At 34.8% G+C, this 23,193-nt stretch overlaps 1 protein-coding gene and 5 non-coding genes across 6 annotated transcripts; 1 reads left to right on the plus strand and 5 right to left on the minus strand.

The window, feature by feature from the left end:
* Positions 1–3,274: 3,274 nt before the first annotated feature.
* On the plus strand, positions 3,275–8,224 carry serp (chitin deacetylase-like protein serp). Its single transcript, XM_018545993.1, has 5 exons — positions 3,275–3,432; positions 5,072–5,470; positions 5,583–5,904; positions 6,189–6,488; positions 6,575–8,224. The coding sequence occupies exons 1-5, from the start codon at positions 3,384–3,386 to the stop codon at positions 7,101–7,103; spliced, it is 1,599 nt and encodes a 532-aa protein (XP_018401495.1). The 5' UTR covers positions 3,275–3,383; the 3' UTR covers positions 7,104–8,224.
* A 5,607-nt stretch (positions 8,225–13,831) lies between these two features.
* Positions 13,832–13,929, minus strand: TRNAY-GUA (transfer RNA tyrosine (anticodon GUA)). Its single transcript has 2 exons — positions 13,893–13,929; positions 13,832–13,867 (listed from the first exon to the last, which is right to left on the minus strand). It is a non-coding gene; the product is annotated as a tRNA-Tyr (tRNA).
* Positions 13,930–15,135: 1,206 nt separating this feature from the next.
* On the minus strand, positions 15,136–15,236 carry TRNAY-GUA (transfer RNA tyrosine (anticodon GUA)). The gene is made up of 2 exons: positions 15,200–15,236; positions 15,136–15,171 (listed from the first exon to the last, which is right to left on the minus strand). It is a non-coding gene; the product is annotated as a tRNA-Tyr (tRNA).
* A 66-nt stretch (positions 15,237–15,302) lies between these two features.
* Positions 15,303–15,399, minus strand: TRNAY-GUA (transfer RNA tyrosine (anticodon GUA)). Its single transcript has 2 exons — positions 15,363–15,399; positions 15,303–15,338 (listed from the first exon to the last, which is right to left on the minus strand). It is a non-coding gene; the product is annotated as a tRNA-Tyr (tRNA).
* Positions 15,400–15,464: 65 nt separating this feature from the next.
* On the minus strand, positions 15,465–15,559 carry TRNAY-GUA (transfer RNA tyrosine (anticodon GUA)). Its single transcript has 2 exons — positions 15,523–15,559; positions 15,465–15,500 (listed from the first exon to the last, which is right to left on the minus strand). It is a non-coding gene; the product is annotated as a tRNA-Tyr (tRNA).
* Positions 15,560–15,625: 66 nt separating this feature from the next.
* TRNAY-GUA (transfer RNA tyrosine (anticodon GUA)) lies at positions 15,626–15,719 on the minus strand. Its single transcript has 2 exons — positions 15,683–15,719; positions 15,626–15,661 (listed from the first exon to the last, which is right to left on the minus strand). It is a non-coding gene; the product is annotated as a tRNA-Tyr (tRNA).
* Between the last annotated feature and the right edge of the window lie 7,474 nt (positions 15,720–23,193).

Consider the following 23,193-nt stretch of genomic DNA (forward strand, 5'->3'; position numbering starts at 1 on the left):
TCGTGTAAAATAATATTGCAAGAAAATGCAAAATGACAGCAAGGAGCGACGAACGAATATTTATTCGCTTCATTTCTCAGCGTTATGTAAAAATCTTAGGTCATCATAGAAAGCTGCCGCGCGCGATGCAGGCGAATTTTCGCGATCGATATAAACAAATATTACGTAAAATACTCGGACGTTAGTGATAACGTTAATAGTATCGTTCACGCGACTTTCCAGCAATTACGCTTGAGAATGCTTTATTTTCTAGTTTTACTCGGCGTTTATACTTGACTGCTGATATGTATACGTATTCAGATTTGCGACGTATACGCGTATACGCGTTGTTTTACCGGAAGCACAGGAAAATATAGCTAGATACAAATCTGAAGATAATTTTGTTGGCTTATCAAAATAATTACTTAGAATGTTGAAGCAGTTTGCTGGAATATCAAAATTTTTTATACATAATTATTTTCAACAAAATTACTTTGAAATCGATAGCTATATATGTATATATCTACATTTTTAGATACTTTAGAAAATGTTTTTTTTCTGAGTAAAACGCGCAAAAGCTTATTATATATGTTTCAGTTTTCCACATAATTATTATAATAGTTCAATAAAATTATTTTTAAATGTTTTTGCACAGAAAGAACGGTTTTGCTCTTAATAAAATAACTAACAATTTTGCTAGATATTAAATTAGAAATTAATTTTATTGAAATGTCAAAATAATTATGTATAACGTTTTAATTGATTGTTAGAATGCAACATCTCTTTTACAATATTTTGTTCATTACGTTTGAATTTCCTACATTGTTTTAATAGTCCAACAAAAATATTTTCAGATCTGTATCTAATTTAAAATTTTTAGATATTTTCTATAAAATTATTCTTTCCGTGTATTTGCGTAATTTTTAGACATTTCAGCAAAAATCTTTTTTTCTAGGTGAAACGCGTGAAAGCTCGATTTTATAGTGCTTGAGTTGCCGGCGTAATTATTTTAGTGGTCTAACAAAATTATTTGCTAATCTGTATCCATCTAAATTTTTAGATATTTCAGCAAAATCGTTCTTTCTGAAAACGCGCGAAAGTTTGACGTTGCAAACTGACCGATTACAAATTCGTGAATAACTTAAATTGCTAGAATCGTTGCGACATTTCGTCGCTACAATAAAAACAATTTCAACGGGCGATTTGAAGATTCGCTTCCCCATCGGGGGGAATGACCCACTGCGGTTTAAAGCCGATAAACTAAGAAGCGATTATAGATCATTAATTGAATCCATGATGCGCAAAAGAAACATAAGTACTATCGTCATTTCTCCGATGGTATCTCAACGGCGACGCAGTTTCTGCAATTTTGATTGCACTTTTGAATTATTTCAAACTTTGATTTTACCTTGATTTTACGTGCCAAAATGTTAAACGATCGAAGGAAGTCGTCATTTTTTCGACCTTGACAAACTTACATCATCTCTCATCACTTTCTCGTTTTGTCAGCGTAAATTTTTCTCAAATGTCAGCGATGATACCCTTGTTTAGGCGAACGAATATTAGAGATATTCTTATTTTATTCAAAAATATTGAAAAAAAAATCAAGTTTCAGTTCTCAACGTATGTTCTCAATGTTTGTTTTAATAGTAATAATATATAATGTGTAATAATAATAAAATAATGTTTGTTTTAATAATAATAATAATAATAATTTATGATCTTTATTGAGATGTAGATATATAAGGGACTATACATCTAAAAGGTTTAATTTGCAAAAGACTAAATATTAGCAACAATAGATATCAGCTATATACTTACAAAAAAAACCTAAACATAAAAACTGAACTAAATCTAAAACTAAAATATAAACTTAAACGTAATAAAACGTAATATTGGTATAAAGAAAGTTTACAATAACGTGTAATGTATAGTCAAATAATTTGAATATAAAAAAAGTGAAATAAGTAATTAGCGACGTGTGAAATGATCAAAATAACAGTAAAAACGAACTAAAATTAATTTAACTATAAAATAAATTGTTTGTTTTAAAATTATTCTGATTTACCGATTTTATAGTTTTATTAACTTTATAGTGTTTCAAAAAGTTTACAGCATAGATTCTTTATAATAATAGGGAATACATTCCCTATTATTATAAAGAAATATTCCACATAATGATCGGTCATACGATTCTTTTATCATTCTTATATCACTTGCCATAAATTTCCGTGTCGCTGAACTTAATTTATGTACTTTCAATTAATAGCCATGGAGATAAAATCGACGAGAATAGCGAAACGTATACCGCATTGTACGGGAGTTTTTTTTGCGGGAGTGCATAAAATAATGAAGCAGCATTAGAGCCAAGAGATGCAGATACGTCTCTTTAAGTTCCTAGGTCGAGGTTATATGCTTGGAACCTACCCCACCGATGAATTGCTGTACCTTATACTTTCATATCGTTGGGAAATTATTGACCAATTACTTTTCCCTTCCTATGAACGATCGTGCGATTGATGATCGTCATAGATCAAAATATCCTCAAGGAGATATATTTCAATTTACATAGCTTTGTAGGATTGAATTTGCATCCAGCACAATAGAAAAACTCATACTGTCGTTATTGTAAGTTTTGTACTCACATGTTTAATTATTTTTTTGAAACTCACATTATTCGAACATTATTATATCAATCATGAAGTTACGTTGTTTTCAAGGTGAAAAGCACATTCATGTTGAATGTCAAAGACTACTGATTATCAAGTCAGCAATTGTTTAATACCTATATGGAAGGATGCTATAGCGTTTGTTCCATTCAGATTCAATCGGATTCGTAACCGTCGTGACGGTATATCAAGCCAGGGATATATCAGAAAACAAGGTGTCTCGGCGATTTCATACGTACGTTCCTGAATCAGCAGAAGTACGATCTACGCGGACGGCAATACTCAAAGATGCGAAAGAGGGGACCCGATTGTGCACCGTTGTGGTGGTGGTAATATAAGGCCCGACCAGTGGCGGGCCTCAGTCAGTCCGTGAGCGGTACCTACACCTTCAAGGTCCGCGTCCTTGAAGGCATTACTCGTCCTCGCCCGACTCTCGTGCCGTTACATGAAGAAGATCACCGTTAGGCGTCTCGCGGCCTGGATCTTCTTCATTCTAGAATTAGAGTCCTGTTTGAGCATTTGATCCCCTCTCGCACCCTACCTCCCGGAAGTGGTGAACGAGTACATTGCTACCCCATTCCGATCGGTTCCCTTTTATCCCTTCCTAAACAGTAGCGTTTTGAACATCAGTTGAACGGGAGTGATTGAGGGGTAAAAGGAAGTAGGTGATACCCTGGAAGCAGCTCGTAGCAAGACGTGGTCGAGAAGAGGAAGTTGTATACCCTGCCGAGGAGCATGAGATCCTCGCTGGTGCTGCTCCTGGTAGCAGCTTTCGTCTTTGCCGGTGAGTAGCAGATTTCTCTGCTCAGCTCTCTCGCTATCGCCGATATCATTCTTCGTCAACCGGTATATGCGGCTATCATATTTCCGCATGAATCTTAAACATTGATAAAGATTAGCTGTATATTACCAGTTAGACGAGGAGAATGTTATTAGAGAAAATTAGAGAAAAAGAAGGACTACAAGTATATTGGCTCATTTAGTCTAATTCAAAATTATTCTTCTAGCTGCTTACTTTTATATAAAAAAAACACTGCGAAAGTAATTAAAATGTGTGTAGTTTTCCGTTTTCGCTAATTTAAACTCATAAATAGTTCCGTTTATATGTTCTAAATAAAAAGTTTCATCTATATGTTTGATGTATTCCCGGCGAGGTAACATATAAGGGACCACCAAACGTTACCCGCAACTTATGTAGGAAACGATTTTTACAATGACTTGACAATCTCATGATCGGGACCAAATTTTTCCATTAAATATAGTAATTATTTTCTTACATTTAGCCGTTTTACATTTAGCTTTCATTTTCTTTGTACATCGCATAAACTGTTAAGAATCGTAATCCGATATTACCGGAAGTGATTCGCAATATCATAGCTGATGTTGAACGTACGTTCTCCAAAGCGCTGATAAGAATCTTGAATAATTAATATTATACATTAATTAAATTATAAAAGATATGTGCATATATACGTATCTGTTAAGCATAGATTAAGAATAAATATATTAAAAAATGTTTATTAATTACAAAGATTAATATATATGAAGAATAATTTAATAAAAAATATCTCGGATATCGCATAGGTGGACACGTGAGATTGTGCAGAGCCATTCAAGATGGCGAAAGTACCGTTGCAATCTGGCGCTTAATTTTCTTAGTCTATTCTTATATTTTCCTGAGGTTTTATAAGTGGATTCTACATTTTTCTAAATCGCAGATGAGCAATGCTTGTGGCAACAAAAGGGATAATTTAGTATAATCGAGTCGATCATCGGGACGACAGGTTGCATAAGAGATTAGAGCGTGAAAGCTTCTCGGTCTGGTCGGTCCCGGATGGGTGACGTCACTGCCGTGCCCCAAGTCTCTGAAAATGGTGCTGGTGGGGGTATAACTTTCCCCGTTTGTCGCTCAACCACAAAGTTGTTTCGCGAACCCAGGGGACCAACGGGATCGAATACATTCTGACAGCCATTTTTTCAGATATATATTTTAAAGAAATGTTTAATAATTAAAAACCTTAAAAAACTTGATTTAAATATAATATATATGTATTTTCATAGTATTTTCAAGTTCATAAACTTGTTGATCAAGTCTTATCTTATTTTTCTATATATATTTTTTAATATACAGAAGATTTAGATATATGTTTTAACAAATTACATTTTATAGAAAAATAATATAGAAATATTAATATACATAATTCATAAATAGTTATATTGTTGTATAGTAATTGTAATAAACGGAATTGCTTTAAGTACATGTTATTATTATATATTCGTTTTCTTTTAGATATGATTTTATGCTATTATATTATTGTAACTCTAATGATACACATTCTTAAATCTGAAGTATTATTGAATTGTAAAAATAATTAATCGCAGGTAACAAAAACCGCTTATTAAATTGTTTTGTTTTCTTTCAGAGGGCTCAATTCGAGTTAAACGGCAAGAGGAGAAGAAGGAAGAGAGCTTCGAGAATGAGATTTGTAAGGACAAGGATGCGGGCGAATGGTTCAGATTGGTTGCGGGCGAGGGTGACAATTGCCGTGACGTTATCCAGTGCACGAGTTCCGGTCTGCAGGCGATAAGATGCCCGGCCGGTTTGTATTTCGACATCGATAAGCAGACCTGCGACTGGAAGGATTCCGTCAACAATTGCAAGTTGAAGAACAAAGAGAGGAAGGCCAAGCCCTTGCTTTACACTGAGGAACCGCTCTGCCAAGACGGTTTTCTTGCGTGCGGTGACGGATCCTGTATCGAGAGAGGTCTCTTCTGTAACGGAGAAAAGGACTGCAGTGACGGCTCTGATGAAAACATTTGCGGTAAGTTGGTGTTAAAGGAAATCAGTAGTCTTCATTCTAATTCGATCGCAAAAAAAAATTTTTTTTTGAAACATTCAAATTCAGAACGGTTGCAATCTTTTCGACTTTTCAGACATGGACAACGATCCCAATAGAGCTCCACCATGCGATCCTTCTGTGTGCACTCTGCCCGATTGCTTCTGCTCGGAGGATGGTACCACGATACCCGGTGATCTCCCGTCTAAGGATGTTCCTCAGATGGTCACAATTACTTTCGACGATGCCATTAACAACAACAACATCGGTCTCTACAAAGAGATCTTCAACAGCAAGCGCAAGAATCCAAACGGCTGCGATATCAAGGCAACCTTCTTTGTGTCGCATAAGTATACCAACTATTCCGCGGTCCAGGAGATGCACAGGAAAGGCCACGAAATCGCCGTCCACTCAATCTCGTAAGAATTAATTTCTTCTAATAACATTGTCATTTCTCTCATTTTCATACCATTTAGAAAACACCGCCCCGATTTGACTTTCTTCGCGAAGTTACCACGGAGAGACCCGTTCGTACGCAAGGTCCCAGGAGAGCAGGTTCATGAGTTTGTAAATTGGAGGACAGGTTCACGAGTACACCTGTTCCCACGATGCGTCATGTCATGTCGCTCATGACCATAGTCATAATTGTTAAAAATCAGAACACGGTCACTACATAATGCTTACATGACAACTTTGGGGCAAGGCACAATGACGACGAGCGCTTCTGGTCGGACGCAACCGTCGACGATTGGGCCAAGGAGATGGCTGGCATGAGGATCATCGCCGAGAAGTTTGCAAATCTGACGGATAACAGCGTGGTCGGCGTCAGAGCGCCGTATCTGCGAGTTGGCGGTAACAATCAGTTCACCATGATGGAGGAGCAGGCTTTTCTATACGATTCCACCATCACTGCGGCCTTGAACAACCCTCCGTTATGGCCCTACACCATGTACTTCAGAATGCCACATCGTTGTCACGGAAATCTTCAGCACTGTCCCACTAGGTGAATATTAATCCTGACTGTAAAAACAACATTTTGAACAAATCGTAATGACAGTTGACATAAATATGACGAATAATTGTTTGCAGATCACACGCCGTATGGGAGATGGTAATGAATGAGCTGGATCGGCGTGAGGATCCACAGAACGACGAGTATCTGCCTGGCTGCGCTATGGTGGACTCATGCAGTAATATCTTGACCGGCGATCAATTTTACAACTTCCTCAATCACAATTTTGATCGTCACTACGAGCAGAATCGTGCTCCCCTTGGCCTCTATTTCCACGCCGCCTGGCTGAAGAACAATCCCGAGTTTTTGGACGCCTTCTTATATTGGATCGACGAAATCTTGCAGAGCCACAATGATGTGTACTTCGTGACGATGACTCAGGTGATCCAATGGATTCAGAACCCGCGCACCATCACCGAGTCGAAGAACTTTGAGCCCTGGCGGGAAAAGTGTACGGTGGAGGGACCTCCGGCGTGCTGGGTGCCCCACACCTGCAAACTGACTTCAAAGGAGGTGCCCGGCGAGACTATCAACCTTCAGACTTGTGTCCGCTGTCCCAACAATTATCCTTGGGTGAATGACCCGACCGGTGACGGCTTCTTCTAAACTGCCGTGCGCGATTCTCTTTCTCGTCTAAGTCAAATTTCTCCTCCTTTCTCCTTAGTCCTGTTAATCCTTTCCTCCCCGTACCTCAACCTGATGTCGGTCGAAAGGCACGTCGTGAATCCTCGCGATTCAACTACGGAAGTCGCCGATCAACGCATTAGCCAAGTATTCTCGAGATTTTCAAGAGCGACGGCGATTGCGGCGACGAGGCACATGGAGGAAACGAGGAGAAAGATCATCGTTAGTCTGTTAGACTCCAATGACCGCTCTTAGTTGCCAATATTTTTCGATACTTTTATCGTCGAGAACGACGTATCTGTGATGATTAGTCCTGTTCAGTTGAAATATTACGGAGTCTAATGGACTGAAAATGAATGGAATAAAATAAAACTTTCTATCCGCTTCGCGTTCACAGATGTCCTTTTAGCAATGACGTTTAGCTTCGTCTTTAGGTTACACCCGAAATTAGCACTCTATATAAAAGGAAAAACGCTATATTCTTTTGGGCGTGCCTCGTTATCAGTTGGTAATTAAAGCTAACGTTCATTATGCGTCAGCAATTTGTGATAGACTCCCGAAGGCTACGAGGCGGCAACAATGGCCACGTTGATCAATCATAAAAACGACAATAACGATGACGATGACGAGAGCTGCGCGCATTTCCACTCAAAACCGGCAGAAGCAAAAGCAAAATATCGCGCCTCACTCGATCCTACGAAGAGAAATCGCGGATTTTTCAATGGCTTGACGATCCGCGAGTGGGATTTCATATGTAATATAACTGTATCCCCTTCGCTCTATCGCATTTCCGATATCCCAATGAAAGCAACGACCGATATCGATCTATCGGTAAACACATGCTTTCTTCCTGTGTCAAACCTCTTCTCCCGTCCTCAGAAATAATCCTTGAAGACCGCCAAATCAATTGTTCCCCGATTTGAGGCATGCCCTTATTTTTTTAAGGGTTTGTCGATATAAATATATATATATATATAAATTTATAAATATATATATATGAAATTTAAATATTGCGTATGTATATTTGTAAAACTAAGTGATACTACCAACGTAGCGTTCTCGATGAACCTTTGAATAAAAGATTCTGAGAAATCACACATGAAGAGGTCAGTTTCATTATTTCTTTTCTCCCTGACTCATTTGCGACGTGTTAACCATTACGATCGTTCGGTAATGGGTTAGAAAGTGGGGCACGCTTAGGCCTCGCAAACTTGACCGTCATTCCGGTAGAGGAAAGGGAGGATATCTTTATTTCTAAGATATGAGAAAACGCGGGTACACGTGGAAATTCATCCGTTTATTATTTTTCTCATTACGTCGTTAATATATATAGATCCGCGCTGCGGTAAACTTTTAAAACTCGCTCGTTCCGAGTTAATTGGAATTAATGTGCTTCGTTAAAATAACGCGATACAGGATACGTTGCAGGAAAAACATCCGCTGCCGCGAGCGCCGAAGGAAAACTTCATTTGTGAATTGCAAAAATGTCTTTTTATAAGGACGCGCCCTGAAAACGTTTTTTTCTCGCTCGATTTGCATCCGGCGAAGGATCGTTAAAAGTCTCACAGTTAGTGCAATCGCGAGACGCGTGTATCATCCCGAGATACGAAAACATATTTTAATTTATGCGCCACGACGGAGAGGCTCATTCCAGTTTCGTAATTGATCTGAAAATCTCGCTTGCGTGTCTCGACTGTGGCGGCCTTGATCTGAATTCGATTTACTGTGCGGCGGACATCGATGACGCGACGAATTAAGGACTATCTGATCCTGCTACGATCCTCGAGAAAACTGAAAGCGAAAAAGTCTACATATAAGAAAGTGCTTCAAATTTCGTGGATGAGCCCAATTATTAAGAAACCATCGATCTGCCAATTTACATTCGCCTAATTTAATATATTCTAAAGCATATATATCATTAAATTCTTATGAAGATGTGTCAGGTGTATAGTTTCTGCGAAAAGTGATTAGAATTGAAAATTTATATATAATTTCCATATAAAAATAAATGTTACATATATGAAACAGTTTAGTAAAGTCAATATTTATATTCAACTACACAAACTTAAGCAAAATTTTTTTAATAAAAGATTTTTTAAATAAAAGATTTAAATAAAATTTTTGTCATTTTACTTTAATTATTTTTTTAAAAACATATTTATACTTCTTATTGAAATAATTTGTAGTTATAAAGCGCTATTAAACTTTTTGTAGTACCTTCGAGTACGATAATTTGCACAATTTTTAATAATTTTTTTATTTTCTTAAAAAATCAATTCTTAAATAAACGTTACATGCATATTTATATATATATGTATATGTATATATATATATATATGAATATGAAAAATTAACGTTGCATATTATTTTGTACCAGACTAAAATAACTTATTGAAAGTTAATAAGAAACTTGCCTAGTATTAAGTAGATGTTTTATTTACTTTAAATTTATTGTATGGTTTATGAGATGAAAATTTAAACATGGAATTGTTTATGAGATGTTTATGGCTATAAAATGTCAAATATTTAATGATGTATTATCAAACATTTTTGTTATAGTTTTCTAAGTATTTGTAAACTGCCACAGAAAATTAACCAGGTTTACAATGTACTTTCAAACAGTGTAACTATATCAACAAAACTCTTAACCAAATGTATTCATCAATACAATTTTACTAAAAATTTATAGCATATGCTGATTTTTACTCACCAGGATATACTGCAGACATTATTCTTATAAGTCCTTATTATTTACGATTAAAAGTTGCTAATTAATTACGGCAAAGTAGATGAGAGTTTAGAGTTTTTCAGCAATTGGGCGTGGCAAATAATTATATATCCCAAATGGGGATGTGTAATAATTTATAACAACACTGCACGCGAACTTCCACGTAAAACTCGAATTAAATTGTATAAAAGTGAAGAAGAGCGTGTCGCGCGCAAATCGTTTTCTTCATATTCTATCTTACTAATGTTTACTAAGTCTATCAAAATTAATTAAGGCAAATTACCGAGTTATATGAAAACAAGACATCGAGCGCGCGCACACATTGTGTTAATTGTACAGAATATATCAATTTGCATGCCGCCGACCCATCATTATTCCCTACCTACGGATCGACGCGAATCGGGGAAAAAGAAAGGACGAACACGAGAATAGGAAAAAAATAATAGTAACCTCGCGTGAAATACCAACCGGCCGCCAACGGTTACATTCCGATGCAGCCTCTCTTTCGTCGCCGTTTAGCGTTCTTTCGAGGCAAGCTTAATCAACGTCAGGAGAATTCCGCCACTGATGGAAGTTTTATTCCGCAAGCAACAGGTACCTCAATCGCGATCGAGCGATTGAACTGAAAGATTGTATATATGAGATCATATATCGTACTAATTTAGATTCATGTTATTATACATGAAAGGTTAGAGGATAAAGTAAATGTCTTAATAACTGTCTTAATAAAAATTATTTCTATCAAATTTCGCAGGATAATATATTTTTTCTTTTCTTTTTATCATTTTGAATAAAATAATTCTATGTAGCACAGAAACTTGCAGCAACGTTTGCAATGTTATTACATTATTATTGGAACGTCGCAAATTGCTGCAATATTTCTATAATGATCCTTGCTGTATGGGATGTTTAGATTTTTGAAATTTTTAAAATATTATGCTGTATTTATCTAAACATGTAGTGTATATTTTATGATAAATGAAAATTAATTTAAAAATTAATTTTATTAGAAATTAGTTACTGATATAATTAATGGTGTAATCATCAATCAAATATTCTTTTTTAGACTCATTATAGTATTTTTTCGGTTATTGGCAAAACAAAGTTTTATGTAGATATTAATTTGTAATACCACTAATTAATAATCAATAATAGTATAGAACTAATCGTATATGTCTTCTTATTAATTTAGTCATTAGGATATTTATCTCATACCAAATATGTTTATATATATATGCTATTGCAGTTTAGTAACCATAAACGTGGCCGCATTATTCATTTTTGCATTATTCAAATGCCTACTCGCATAATCGGCATACATCCACACTTCTACTTGCGGCAAAGTCTTTGTTAGATAATTTTTCTACGTTACGCAAATGGGAGGTTCACCCACGATCAAATTCCATTTACTCGCACAAGACACATTGATAGATTTCATAACAACAAAGACGGTATCTTTAAAGATAGTACACTGAGAGAAAAGTGTTTAATATTAGTGACTAAAATTGCGCAGGTAAAAAGTTATATATTAAAAAAAGTACAGAAAATGATAAATTTGATGTAATATATTTTTTTAATATATGAAAGTATGAATATAATGATTATTACCACTGTAGCATAGTAATAGAGTATCTAATCCATAATTCAATCATGAAATTATAGTTATAAATACCAAACGCTTTTCTCTTAATCTTGTAGGATTAATTTGTGCTACATAATATTTTTTTGGTGCTAGATATTAGGAATTGGCAGAAACAATTTCTAGAAAACATTCATAACAATGCTACTAAAATATAGTTATATATATCTGATGATTATAAATAACAAAATAACCAATACGCTTTTAAAGGATTACACATTACATTAATCTTGATGAAATAAATATTACTACTTAATTAGAACCAACTATCCACTTTGATCGCAGTCAAAAATTTTTTTCTAAATAAATTAATCATCTCGCTAATTGCCCCAAATACATTGCAATTTAATGGACTGGTTCACGAGGATAATTTAATGAGTGAGTCGGCGAGAGAACGCGTGTCGATCCCTTGCACATCGAATAGGACGAATTTTTTTCTCTTCTCTCTTGGAATGCAATATGTTTCTCGGCGCCGTTCAGAACGCGCAAACGGCGCTAAACGGCAACCTGAAAATCTCGCATAAGCGAAAGTAGAGAAAGCTGCGTGTCTCGCGGAACCGCGGCAAGGCCGTTGCTGTTTAAAGACGAAACACGCCTAACGGCGCCATCCAGATGCTACAATCACGTGCGCGGCTTCCAGATGCGCCACCGAGTGGATTATTAATCGCGTTCGCGTACCGGATCGATTATCTTCACCGAATACGATAAAACTTTCATGGACTCGAGCATGGACTGTTATTAAGTCCCAAGTTTATCGCATCACAGTATTAGTTTTGAAGCGATATTGTTGTTTCGGCATACTTATCTGCTGATGATTACGTAAAAAATGTTCGATTACTCCGAAATGTTAAATGCTTTTTATGCAACATTACATGACTCAACTGGATGTATCGGCCTAATTTTAATGCATGTGAAAATAATTACGTCATACGTTCCAATGCAGCTTAAAATTTGTTATGAATATTTCAACGTCTTGAGGATTAAGCTCCAAATTATAGATACCCTCGCGATGGAACTATTTGAACAACCCGAAACGGTCTATATCAGTAAGTGCAGTCATGCAATTGCAAAGTTCACTCTATGCAAAGTCGCGTCGTTGCATTATTAATAATAATTCGCTCCGGCGAACAAAGATAGGGGATGTAATTTCGGAAGCTGGAGGCGGCGCACACGGCTTGGCGCGCTTCCGGTGTGCTAGCTATTACAGAATAGAGCTCAAACAAAGCAGACCGGGCTGTTAAGCTGCTTGCAAGTGCAAGAATCCCGATAATGGAATATTTAATAACTTCTGCTCTCCGGCTGGCGAATCGACGCGGCCGCGGCGTGGCGCCTGGCTCGCCTCGATACCGGATTGAAGAAATGGTGTGGCTCCGGTGAAATTGACTCCTACTAGGTCAGTGGGTGACGGAAGGCGAATGACGCGGCCAGATATTCGCAGATATTCGTCTATCTTGTTTGCCGCGACTTGTTTTCAGTTAGAGGCGCATGCAGATAAATATCGTACAGTCCTATCTTCAAGCTGTTAATTAAAATTCTCCCTGTCCGACGACATTAAAGATTTTCTCGCAATGCTCAATTTCATCGGCTGATGTTGCAATGGATGAATTAAAAATAACATCCGTTTAGTGAAAACAACAGATATTTTTGCTGTATATATGAGCTTTGCTAAACGAGTTTGGTAACTTTAAAAAGTGTATATAAAAATAAAGTTCACAATAACTTTTTATTATTAACAATGTTATCAGTTACATTACATGTAGAAAATACATATATAATCTTTATTCTCAGAAAAGATTGATTAAGAAAATTAAATTTTTTTTTAATTAGAACAACACAATTTTTTAATGAAAATGTAAGAAAACTTTTGTTATTCAATATAATTATTATTCTAATAAAAATTTGGTTAGAATAATCAAATTTTGATTAGAATAACATAATTTTGAAGTGGAAAAGGTAATAAAGTTTCTATAAAAGAGTCACATATTAACAAAATAAATGATTATATGTATCGAACATTGCTGTCACTATATCAATTAAGGAAATTTCTGAGTTAAAACCAATTATACAGTTAATTATAGTACGTATAATTAATTTAGCTTATTAGCTCATTTTTGTCGTTATAATTATTTTTATTAGACAAGACTAATATTTTAACGAAGAATTATATAGATGTATAGGAAGAATTTAATGGTAACGTACACGCGTAAAATGTAATATGATATCTTCAAAAGATTCATATATCGTTATATAAATAATAGTTAATTTCCACAAAAAGGATAAAGTAGGTTAACGCCATTATAAAAATATAACCAAAAAATGTATTTATCTTAATAAAAAAAAGTTTCCTTCGAGCCGGATTTGAACCAGCGACCTATGGATTTCTTCTGAATGGAGCTCTAAACCTCTACAGTCCACCGCTCTACCAACTGAGCTATCGAAGGCATGTGATGAAGGTTACTTAAATAAATCAGATCTTTTCGAAAGATGTTATACATACTTTTTAAAAGAAAGTATTTATATATTACATCATATACACTGAAATAAATGACAATATAATACGAAAGAAACTATTATCCGTCAAATTTACTAGCAACTTACGGAACATATAAGAAAATAATCATTTACAATCCTCCGCTCTATGAAGCTATTGAAGATTAGAAGATATATGTATTTACCGATAAAAGAATAAATAATAATCTGTTAAGCTCTCATCAATGTTGCATAGGATATTAAATATTTTTAAAAGAAGGTTCTTGGAAGGAAAGTAGCAAAAAACTCCCTCAAGTTGGATTAAAATCATTTATGGATTGCTATATTTAAATATGAGCAACTACAGTCCTCTACTCTATTAATTAAGCTGTTGAAGAATGTATAAACGTATATATAGGGTGTCTTCAAAATAGATGACTAAATTTTATAAATATATTGTAGTCACTATAGAGATTAGAAAAAAAATATATTCAGAAACTTTTTCAAGTAGGCTTATATAACTTTTTTTTAAGTTTATTAATAGATTATAATGTTAAAATTTGATCATTTATTTCTAAACCATTCTATTCTATAATTTCTATAAATAAAAGTATGATATCAAACAGAGAAATATCTGTTTGATATCATGAAAAGTGTTTGTGGCTGTAATTGCATAGCAAAATTATGGTTTCAGTATTATTATTGTTATATAATATAATAATAAATATGGTATATAATTACTATTACTAGGATAGCAGTAATTTTTATAAAAATAAAGCTTCTAACCATAATTATTTTACCATGTAATTGTAATTACAAACACTGAACATTTTTTTCTCCCGTTATCAATGTAACTATATCCGGAATGAAATAAAAAATTGATATATCTCGCAAAAAATTTTACGCTTAAATTTAATTGCAATACGAGAATCGTTTTAAAAAAAATATTTCATTACTCTGTTGATGAAACTATTAAGAATGCATATTTTATTGAACGAAATAGTTTCCGTGACAAAAATGTGAATAATCTGAAAATAATTAAAGTGAAAACAAAGATAGAGATAAAAAAGCAAGATATAAACAAACAAAACTATTTTTTAAATATATAACAAATAATGCACACAATTAGATTAAATTTAACTACTAATTTCTACTTGTTATTAGATTTAAAAAAAAATTCCTTCGAGCCGGATTTGAACCAGCGACCTATGGATGTCTTCTTTTGTATAAACAATTAAACAACTACAGTCCACCGCTCTACCAACTGAGCTATCGAAGGCTTGTAATTCATTTCTTCAGAAGTGTCCAATTATTTATAAGAATGTCACAAAGAAGCCAAAAAGATTCCTTCGAGCCGGATTTGAACCAGCGACCTATGGATGTCTCTTCTTGAATAATTAAACAACTACAGTCCACCGCTCTACCAACTGAGCTATCGAAGGCTTGCAGTCTACTTTTTTAGAAGTGCCTAATTATTTAAAATAATATCACAAAGAAGCTAAAAGATTCCTTCGAGCCGGATTTGAACCAGCGACCTATGGATGTCTTCTTGAATAATTAAACAACTACAGTCCACCGCTCTACCAACTGAGCTATCGAAGGCTTACAATTAATTTCTTCAGAGTTGCCCAATTATTTAAAAGAATATCATAAAGAAACTAAAAGATTTCCTTCGAGCCGGATTTGAACCAGCGACCTATGGATGTCTCATTTTAAATTCAATAACTACAGTCCACCGCTCTGCCAACTGAGCTATCGAAGGCTGTCGATAATTGTATTTAATTTATCATCATAATTGATAAAAATAATTAGATAGCCCTAAGTAGTCGACATGCATGGATTTGTGTACAAATCGGCGATAAAAAGGTGATTTACAAAACAATGACGTAAACTTATAACATTGCCGTACTAGCGACAATCGTTTTTCGTTCGATTTGGCGCATTCCGGTGCATTGCCGTGATATTAATGTAATGCTGTCGACGTAAGACAAGTAGAGAGCGTAATAATGAAACGTATCCCGCTACTGGCGTTACACGAGCGTTCCGCATGAACGAGCGAAATTCTGTTCTCACTTCGATTCCGTCGAATCGCCGGGATCGATTATTCGAGCCAAATAACGGGTATAATTATATGAAATCGCTGTCTGCGTAACGAGGGATAAATTGTCAAGTGGAAATCCTCGCAGCATGAGACCAATTCAACCTGATGGAAAATCCCGCGGCAGTAAGATCCGCCCATGGCAAGGGAAAATCTAATCTCGATGGAAAGTGATTATGCAGATTTCGAGGTAAAGGCGAGCCGACTGAGGCGTTTTCACCCGCAATAGAGAACCTGCTGTTCAAAAATACCGAACAAGTTTAGCTGCCATGCGACCTCGTTAACTCCCTTTCAACTTTTTTCCGATGTTCAGTTGCGCTTTATCATGTCTAACTGACTTAATTATCGTACTACTTTATTTATTATCTTGAAGTCCGAGCGAAATGAAAGATGAAGCATAGAACCCAGACCTCGTTTCGAACTGGTGTTTGTTGCTAAATCGGTACATTGAAAGAGGAAAGTGTTTGATATTTGTGAGTTTATTATTACATGATAAGATAATTATCTATCTTAGTATTATATGGCAATAATAACTATAAAAATGTAGTTTCTACATGAAAAGAATGATTTTACTGAAGTATCTAAAAATTCAGCTAGATAGATTTGAAAATAATTAATGTAATTATATCGAATCATCATAATAATTATATGAGAACGCTCAAATATGATAATAATGCTACAAAAAATTCTAGCAATCAGTTTAAGCATCTAATATAATCATTTAGGTGATATCCAATAAAATTGTTTTCAGATATGTATATCTATTTAAAATTTTAGGTATTTCAGCATAAGCGCTTTTTTGTATTTATAATAATTTTACCATGCAATTACAGTCACAAATACTTTTCTCTCAGTGTATAGTTTGAAATAGTTGCATATTGTATTTGCCACACCTTATTGCGTTACCCACGCAAATTCCGTTCGATTTTCTCCAGAAGGAGACGTTGCAGCATGTGAGTCTTCGGAAAACAGAATTACGGACTAATGGACGGCACGTGATCGGTTGGTTATTAAGATGACAGATGAGTATTGCAATAGCGAAAGCAGTTTCACCGATTTCGTTTTGTCAGCAACTCTTCCGGCTATTTCAAGGCTTCTTTTCAGACAAACAAGGACGCGACCGGAAGATCGATTAAGCGATCGTTGGTGCCACGGCGAAGTGCATTACGCGACCTCGAGACCGTCTCGTCAGTGTCACGAGAGCGCAAATTTCTCGCGATCGATCAAGCGACGCCGTCCTTGTTATCGGCTCGCTTCGCGGATTCTTTCATTTTCATGTGCGTTTTAATGGCGATTGGGACGCGATATCAGAAGAATTTTCGTAGTGAAAGGCGCAAGAGCGTGTGCGACCCGAGGTTTATGCGACTGCTGCAGTTTATTAATGGGTTCACGTTTGATATCTCTGTTTCACATTGCAATATCTCTAGATAGAGAAAAAGATAATCAATGTATTCTCTTAAATAACCTATTTGTATTTCGAGAGACGAAAAAATCTAATTATTTTTTTATTGATACATTTATATCAACGAGAAAATTTATTCACGTTATATTCATAAATCGCTGTCAGATATCATATAGACATCTTTATATGTAAAGTAACGAGATGAAGGGATACCTTTTTTTATTGACTCTCGCAGATGAAAACGAAATTGGATTCAAGAATGGCACGAGAGAACCTCGACATCTTCCACTGTCGCTTTCAACTTTCAACTCCCCGACCATCACATCCTCCCTACTCGGCGAATTCTTCTCTCGCTTTTTTTTTAATGTCACTGAATGTACATCGAAGGTGTAACGGGATACCTACGTTTATTACGACACCTCTTATTATCCGCAGGAGAATCTTATGAGAGAGAGACTCGCCAGAAGGCAACGCATAATCGTTCGGATTGAATAAAGCACAGAAGCGTTTTTCTTAATCACGAATATATGTTCGCATTATCCGATGAATCACGGACAAAGTGGATTATGATTGTAGTGGATTGTCATCTTGTCTTTTTGTTTGAAGAACTAAACAGTCAAGTATCGCGGTATTGAATGCAACGTTATTAAAAGTCATCAGTCAGTTACTTGACAATAATTGTAGTTGTCTTTAGTAAAATAGAAAGTCTAAAGATATCCAACATCAAAAATATAAATAGCAGGCAGGATCGAAGCAAAAGAAAAAACAATTTAAGAATTGTTGTTAATGATTAAATAAGTGTAAAAATTAAATTTTTAGAAAAAAATTTCTTATCTCTTTAAACCATTCATTGAACAAATATGGTCATTTTACTCCAGGCATATAATAGATATAAGAACAAAATTTTAATCTTTAATTATTATTTTGAGGGACTTATTAAAAAATAATAAAAATTTTAGGACTTGTTTGCTTTTCGTAGAAATTTTATGTCACTATGTATTTATCCCATAATATTTTATATTTATCTTCTTTCATGACATTGATAATGATAAAGGTGAAGAAGGAAATATCAGTTAAAGTACCTTATATAATAGTTAAGTAATAATTAATAATTGAATTAAAATAATAATTAAGAGGTAATGATTAATTATTTAAAGTATAATAATAATTTTTCATTTTTATTTATCAAATTTTACAAATTGAGCGTTCAAAAGACGCATGAAAATGTAAAGCGGCTTATAGGCGATCAATATTATTACACAATATTTGATATCGCAATATTAACCACTGAAGGTTATATTGATCCTCCATATTGCTTGTTTTAAAGAGGACATTAATAATATTGTACAAAATAACGGTACAATAATACTGAGTGACACTTAATGCAATTAGCATCGAACTTAAGACATCATATATTATAAAAAAGCGCTGACGTTAAATCGCCGACTATAAATCTATGCTGCACAATGAGCCACATAACGGGATTTTTCTGTCGCGTCGTTGCGACATCGTCGTATTATTCGCGTTAAGCGGGGTCATTCTCATACTTACGCATACGAGAATATACCGGTCGGTCTCGGCGACAAATTCTCCTGAGATCGCGCAGATAATACGAAATCCCTCATCCACCGTCCCCGCTGCATCACCGACTTCGGCCCTGGATTACATGACGTACGACGTTTGACAGTGAAAGTTCCCGGCGCGCAAATCTACAAGACCATGTTATGTGCCCTCGAGCTGCCATGCAGTACGTAAACCACTCGTCCACCCTGTCTTTCGAGACTCCCAACTACGAGGACACGATTTTCGTGCTCACGGACCTCCAGAAATCCAGTCAGCTAAATGAGCGATAGATAAAATCAGCATGTTTCGAACTTTCAGGGATAGTCCGAATCTATTCTTTCCTATTCTTTCTTCTTCTTTCTCTTTTTTTTTCGTCATGTTTGAGTCCGACTCATCGAAAATAACTGACGCATCGTAAATCTTTTTGTGTTTATCGAAAATAAAGTCGCAGGCTATATTTTCTCATCGAAGAAGGGGCTCATCTCACTTGACTACTAGATGGTTGCAAAATCTAATCTAATGACGATTTAGATGCAAAGTAGGCAAGGCGAAAGCGAGACTTTCTGAATGAAAACTGATGCGCTTCTTCTCTCGCATTCAATCCTCTTATCACTTTCTGCTGTAACACAATATTCCTTGGAAACTAGAATTGCCGATGGTACTCTGTCTAATAATTTCAATTTTTTTCCTTTTTGTATTAAATATACAATACAGACATGCCATATAGCATAGGTCTCCAAGGGTCGACTTAAAAACATTCAGGGAATACTATTTTAGAGGACGTCCTAAGGAAAAAATATATTAAATAAAAATATATTGAAAAAAAAAATTGAATAATTCAGCAAAATTATAGCTTGCCGTTCAACATTTATAAATAAAAAGATTTAACAAAGAAATTATGTCTGTAGGCAATTATCAATATATTAATTCAGTTACTATAATTAAAATTCTTTACTATAATTAAAATTGCTAATGGAACAAGTTTCTTTCATTATAGTAGCAAAAGAGTACGCCTTTTAAATATTCTAATTTATTAAGAAATTTTCTATATATATATAGGTATATATATTACAACAAATATAGATTATCTACGATATAATAATTAATTTTATATAACTTTGTTACTTTACATAAAAAGACTGTTCGTACATTACGACTATAGATTTGCTAAATGGGTGAAGTTTTTAATGACACAAATAATTCTAATGATACAACTAGTATAAAAATAAATCTTCCATTAATCAAAAACAAGAGTAGGAAATTATCAGATTGATACCTTCGACAGTTCTAACGGGATATCATCAACGGTTCTAGTATATTAAAGTTCGCGTTTTCTCGTCGCTTGAAATGGCATGAGGTCGTAGCCTATGCTTATTCAGGAAATCGTCAATGATCTGGATTTATCGGCGAAGAGCTATGAATTTCGTGGATCGATTACTCGTTCTAGGGACACCCTGACCGCACTCCACCTCCTGCGCATCGCACCATACCTCCTCAGGGGCAAGGTCGACCGCTCCCTACTACCATAGCATGAAACGTGTGCACATACATGTATGCGTACATGCGTGTGCACAATTCCACTGGTATACAAATGGAAGTTTGCACGTGGCTGCAGCTGCATTATGCTTCTATTTCTTTCTCTCTCTGTCTTTTTCTTTTCTTTTATTTTCGCTCTACTTTCAGTCCTTCGTCCAGGGCACTGTGTACCAACTTGTTCGACCCTGCAGACGAACTGGTGAAAGTGACAAAAGGCAAGGTCGTCCCGGGCCGCCAAGGAGTTACAAAATCAGGAATTCTTCGAAAACCGTACAGACGTATCATCGAGCCGGTATTCGATCGGCTGTGCGAGAATGATTTACGCAAGGTTCATAAAAATTAAAGATTGAGCATTAAAAAGATACGTCCTTAAACGACAATTTGTGAGATGTCCATGGTAAAGCGGAAAATACCTATACCCTCGTGTCGGCATGAAAACGTAATTCTTTTGGGAACGAAATGGACAAATTTCAGTTGGTATATTTTAAATAAAAAATATTAGGTATGCTAATATGTAACGTTCAGAATTTATTCGTTCTTTTTTTACCTATAAAAATATGCTGAAAATTTGATTAAATGGATATATGATATTAAATGAAAGTATAAACATTTTTGACAACAATGTAATTAGTCAAGTTCTCATGATTAATGTACAAACTGACCAAAAAGAAATGATAGCGTAACTTGCTCCATTTTCCCATGTGATTTATATCTCCGGCAAACAATTAAATTTCACCGGCGATTTCTAACGTCGCAATTCAAAGAGCAGCATCGGTCTTCTTCACGAAAGCGTGACAAGATGGTCACCCATTTGGGTAATCATGAAACGGCTTCAAGCTACCTAGGTGTAGTCAACACTCTCAGAAAATATTGCAATCTCTAATAGTAATGATTAAAGAGATAATTATCTTATCAAATGAAGTCACGAACCAACTTGTTGCAGCTTCGGTTCTAATCAACGTGGGTATAGTGGAATCAGGCTTAACCGACAACGTATTATTCGACCTCCGGATTATTATACCTTGTTATCGAGCGTTTCATCTCAGTCAAACCCATTATTTTTGCATGTGCAGCGCTACCATGTGCTACCACACGCCGTATCTATTTCACAATGAACCAAAAAATTGTTTCATTCTGATAGTTAACTAAATTTTTTTACATACATCGGCAAAATTGTTTTTTCCGTTAAAGATATAATTAAAATAAGTTCAAAAATATAATAAAAATAATTTTTAGTATAAGTTTTTTCTTTATAAAAATCAAGTATAATGTTATAGAGTATAAGATCTTTATTATTCGACTTCCATAATTATTTAATTTAGGACTGATCTACATTAAAAATATAATCAAAGCTCTTCTATTGTATATCTTCACAGTAGCGAACAATCTCAGGCGTAGTCTAACAATAAGTGCGGGCATCGCATATCGTTGCACGTCGCTGAGCGAGAATGTAATAAGCGGTAGTAAAGTTACGCGGATCTCATGGAAAAATGTGCAGGAATAACGTGAAGCGATCCATAGCAGATTTCCGGGATGTCAAGTATTATAGATCGCGATCTATTATGATTATTTGATCGCGACAATCGACAGCTTCCTCGTAGATAAACGATCTGTGAGAATTGTTGTGACGCGTTTACGCAAACGACGTTGAAGATATACGATTACGGATTATTTTCCATGAAATATGATTTTCCAACATTAAATTGACGGCGTAATAAAGAATGAATGCAATATATTAGTATGAAATATTTTTAAATAGTTATATGGAAATTAATTGGTTTTTTCCTTGCTTAAAAATTATTATTCATTTATATATATAATAAATTTTAAAAGCATTTATAATTAATAATTATAATTAATATTTTTTAAGTATTTGATGTAAAAAAATTTAAATTAAAGTTATTATTTATTAAGGTAAAGAAATTTTTTATTTAAAATAAATAATCACGCATTTGGTAGAATTTATAATTTTTGCTTCATTTTTATTATATATAAATTATTTTAATTTCTTTTGAAATGAATATAAAGAATAAAAGAAGAGAGAATTTGATCCGTAATTTATAGAGATACAAAATATTGAAAATATATGTTGTAATAATGATACAAAGTAATGTAAAAAAAGAAAAAGCGGATTACGAAATATACAGGCTTGACTTTTTTCCTCAGTGAGAATTGCTTTTATGAATTTATCGCACAAGGAAAAATATTGCACAAGATCGACATAAGATATCTTGTAGCGAAATTAAAGCCAAGAACCTTTAGTCATTCTATTAATATTCTAGACATTCTTCCACTCTTGTTTTTCATTTGATGTAAAATCTGATATGTCAGGATCTCATCTTGTTTTCAAGCTGAAGATGTGTAAGGCTGTAATAGCTGCCGGTCCTGTCGACATATTGGCTGTATAATCTAGAGGCCAATTTAGAAAGGTGGATCATAAAATTCGGGTCGCAATATGGACTTTCTTCAAATTGAACAACTGTTTCTTCTCTAGAGACATTTTTTTAGCTTCTCTTTGTCGCGAAAAAGTGCACACAATGCACGTTCCAAGGACCGCAGCTAATATTGCTTGTGCAACAAACGATAATGGCCGGTGACAATATATATTTTCGAAAACTCCACTTAACCTTCCACATA

Source organism: Cyphomyrmex costatus, unplaced genomic scaffold, assembly GCF_001594065.2.
Source record: "Cyphomyrmex costatus isolate MS0001 unplaced genomic scaffold, Ccosl1.0 scaffold120, whole genome shotgun sequence".
Taxonomy (NCBI): Eukaryota; Metazoa; Arthropoda; class Insecta; order Hymenoptera; family Formicidae; genus Cyphomyrmex; species Cyphomyrmex costatus.

Bases quoted from the DNA above. Each gene is read 5' to 3' on its own strand.
- serp (XM_018545993.1), top strand. From the start codon at position 3,384: ATGAGATCCTCGCTGGTGCTGCTCCTGGTAGCAGCTTTCGTCTTTGCC. The intron at 3,433-5,071 runs GTGAGTAGCAGA...GTTTTCTTTCAG, and splicing joins AGCAGCTTTCGTCTTTGCCG to AGGGCTCAATTCGAGTTAAA. The intron at 5,905-6,188 runs GTAAGAATTAAT...CTTTGGGGCAAG, and splicing joins ATCGCCGTCCACTCAATCTC to GCACAATGACGACGAGCGCT.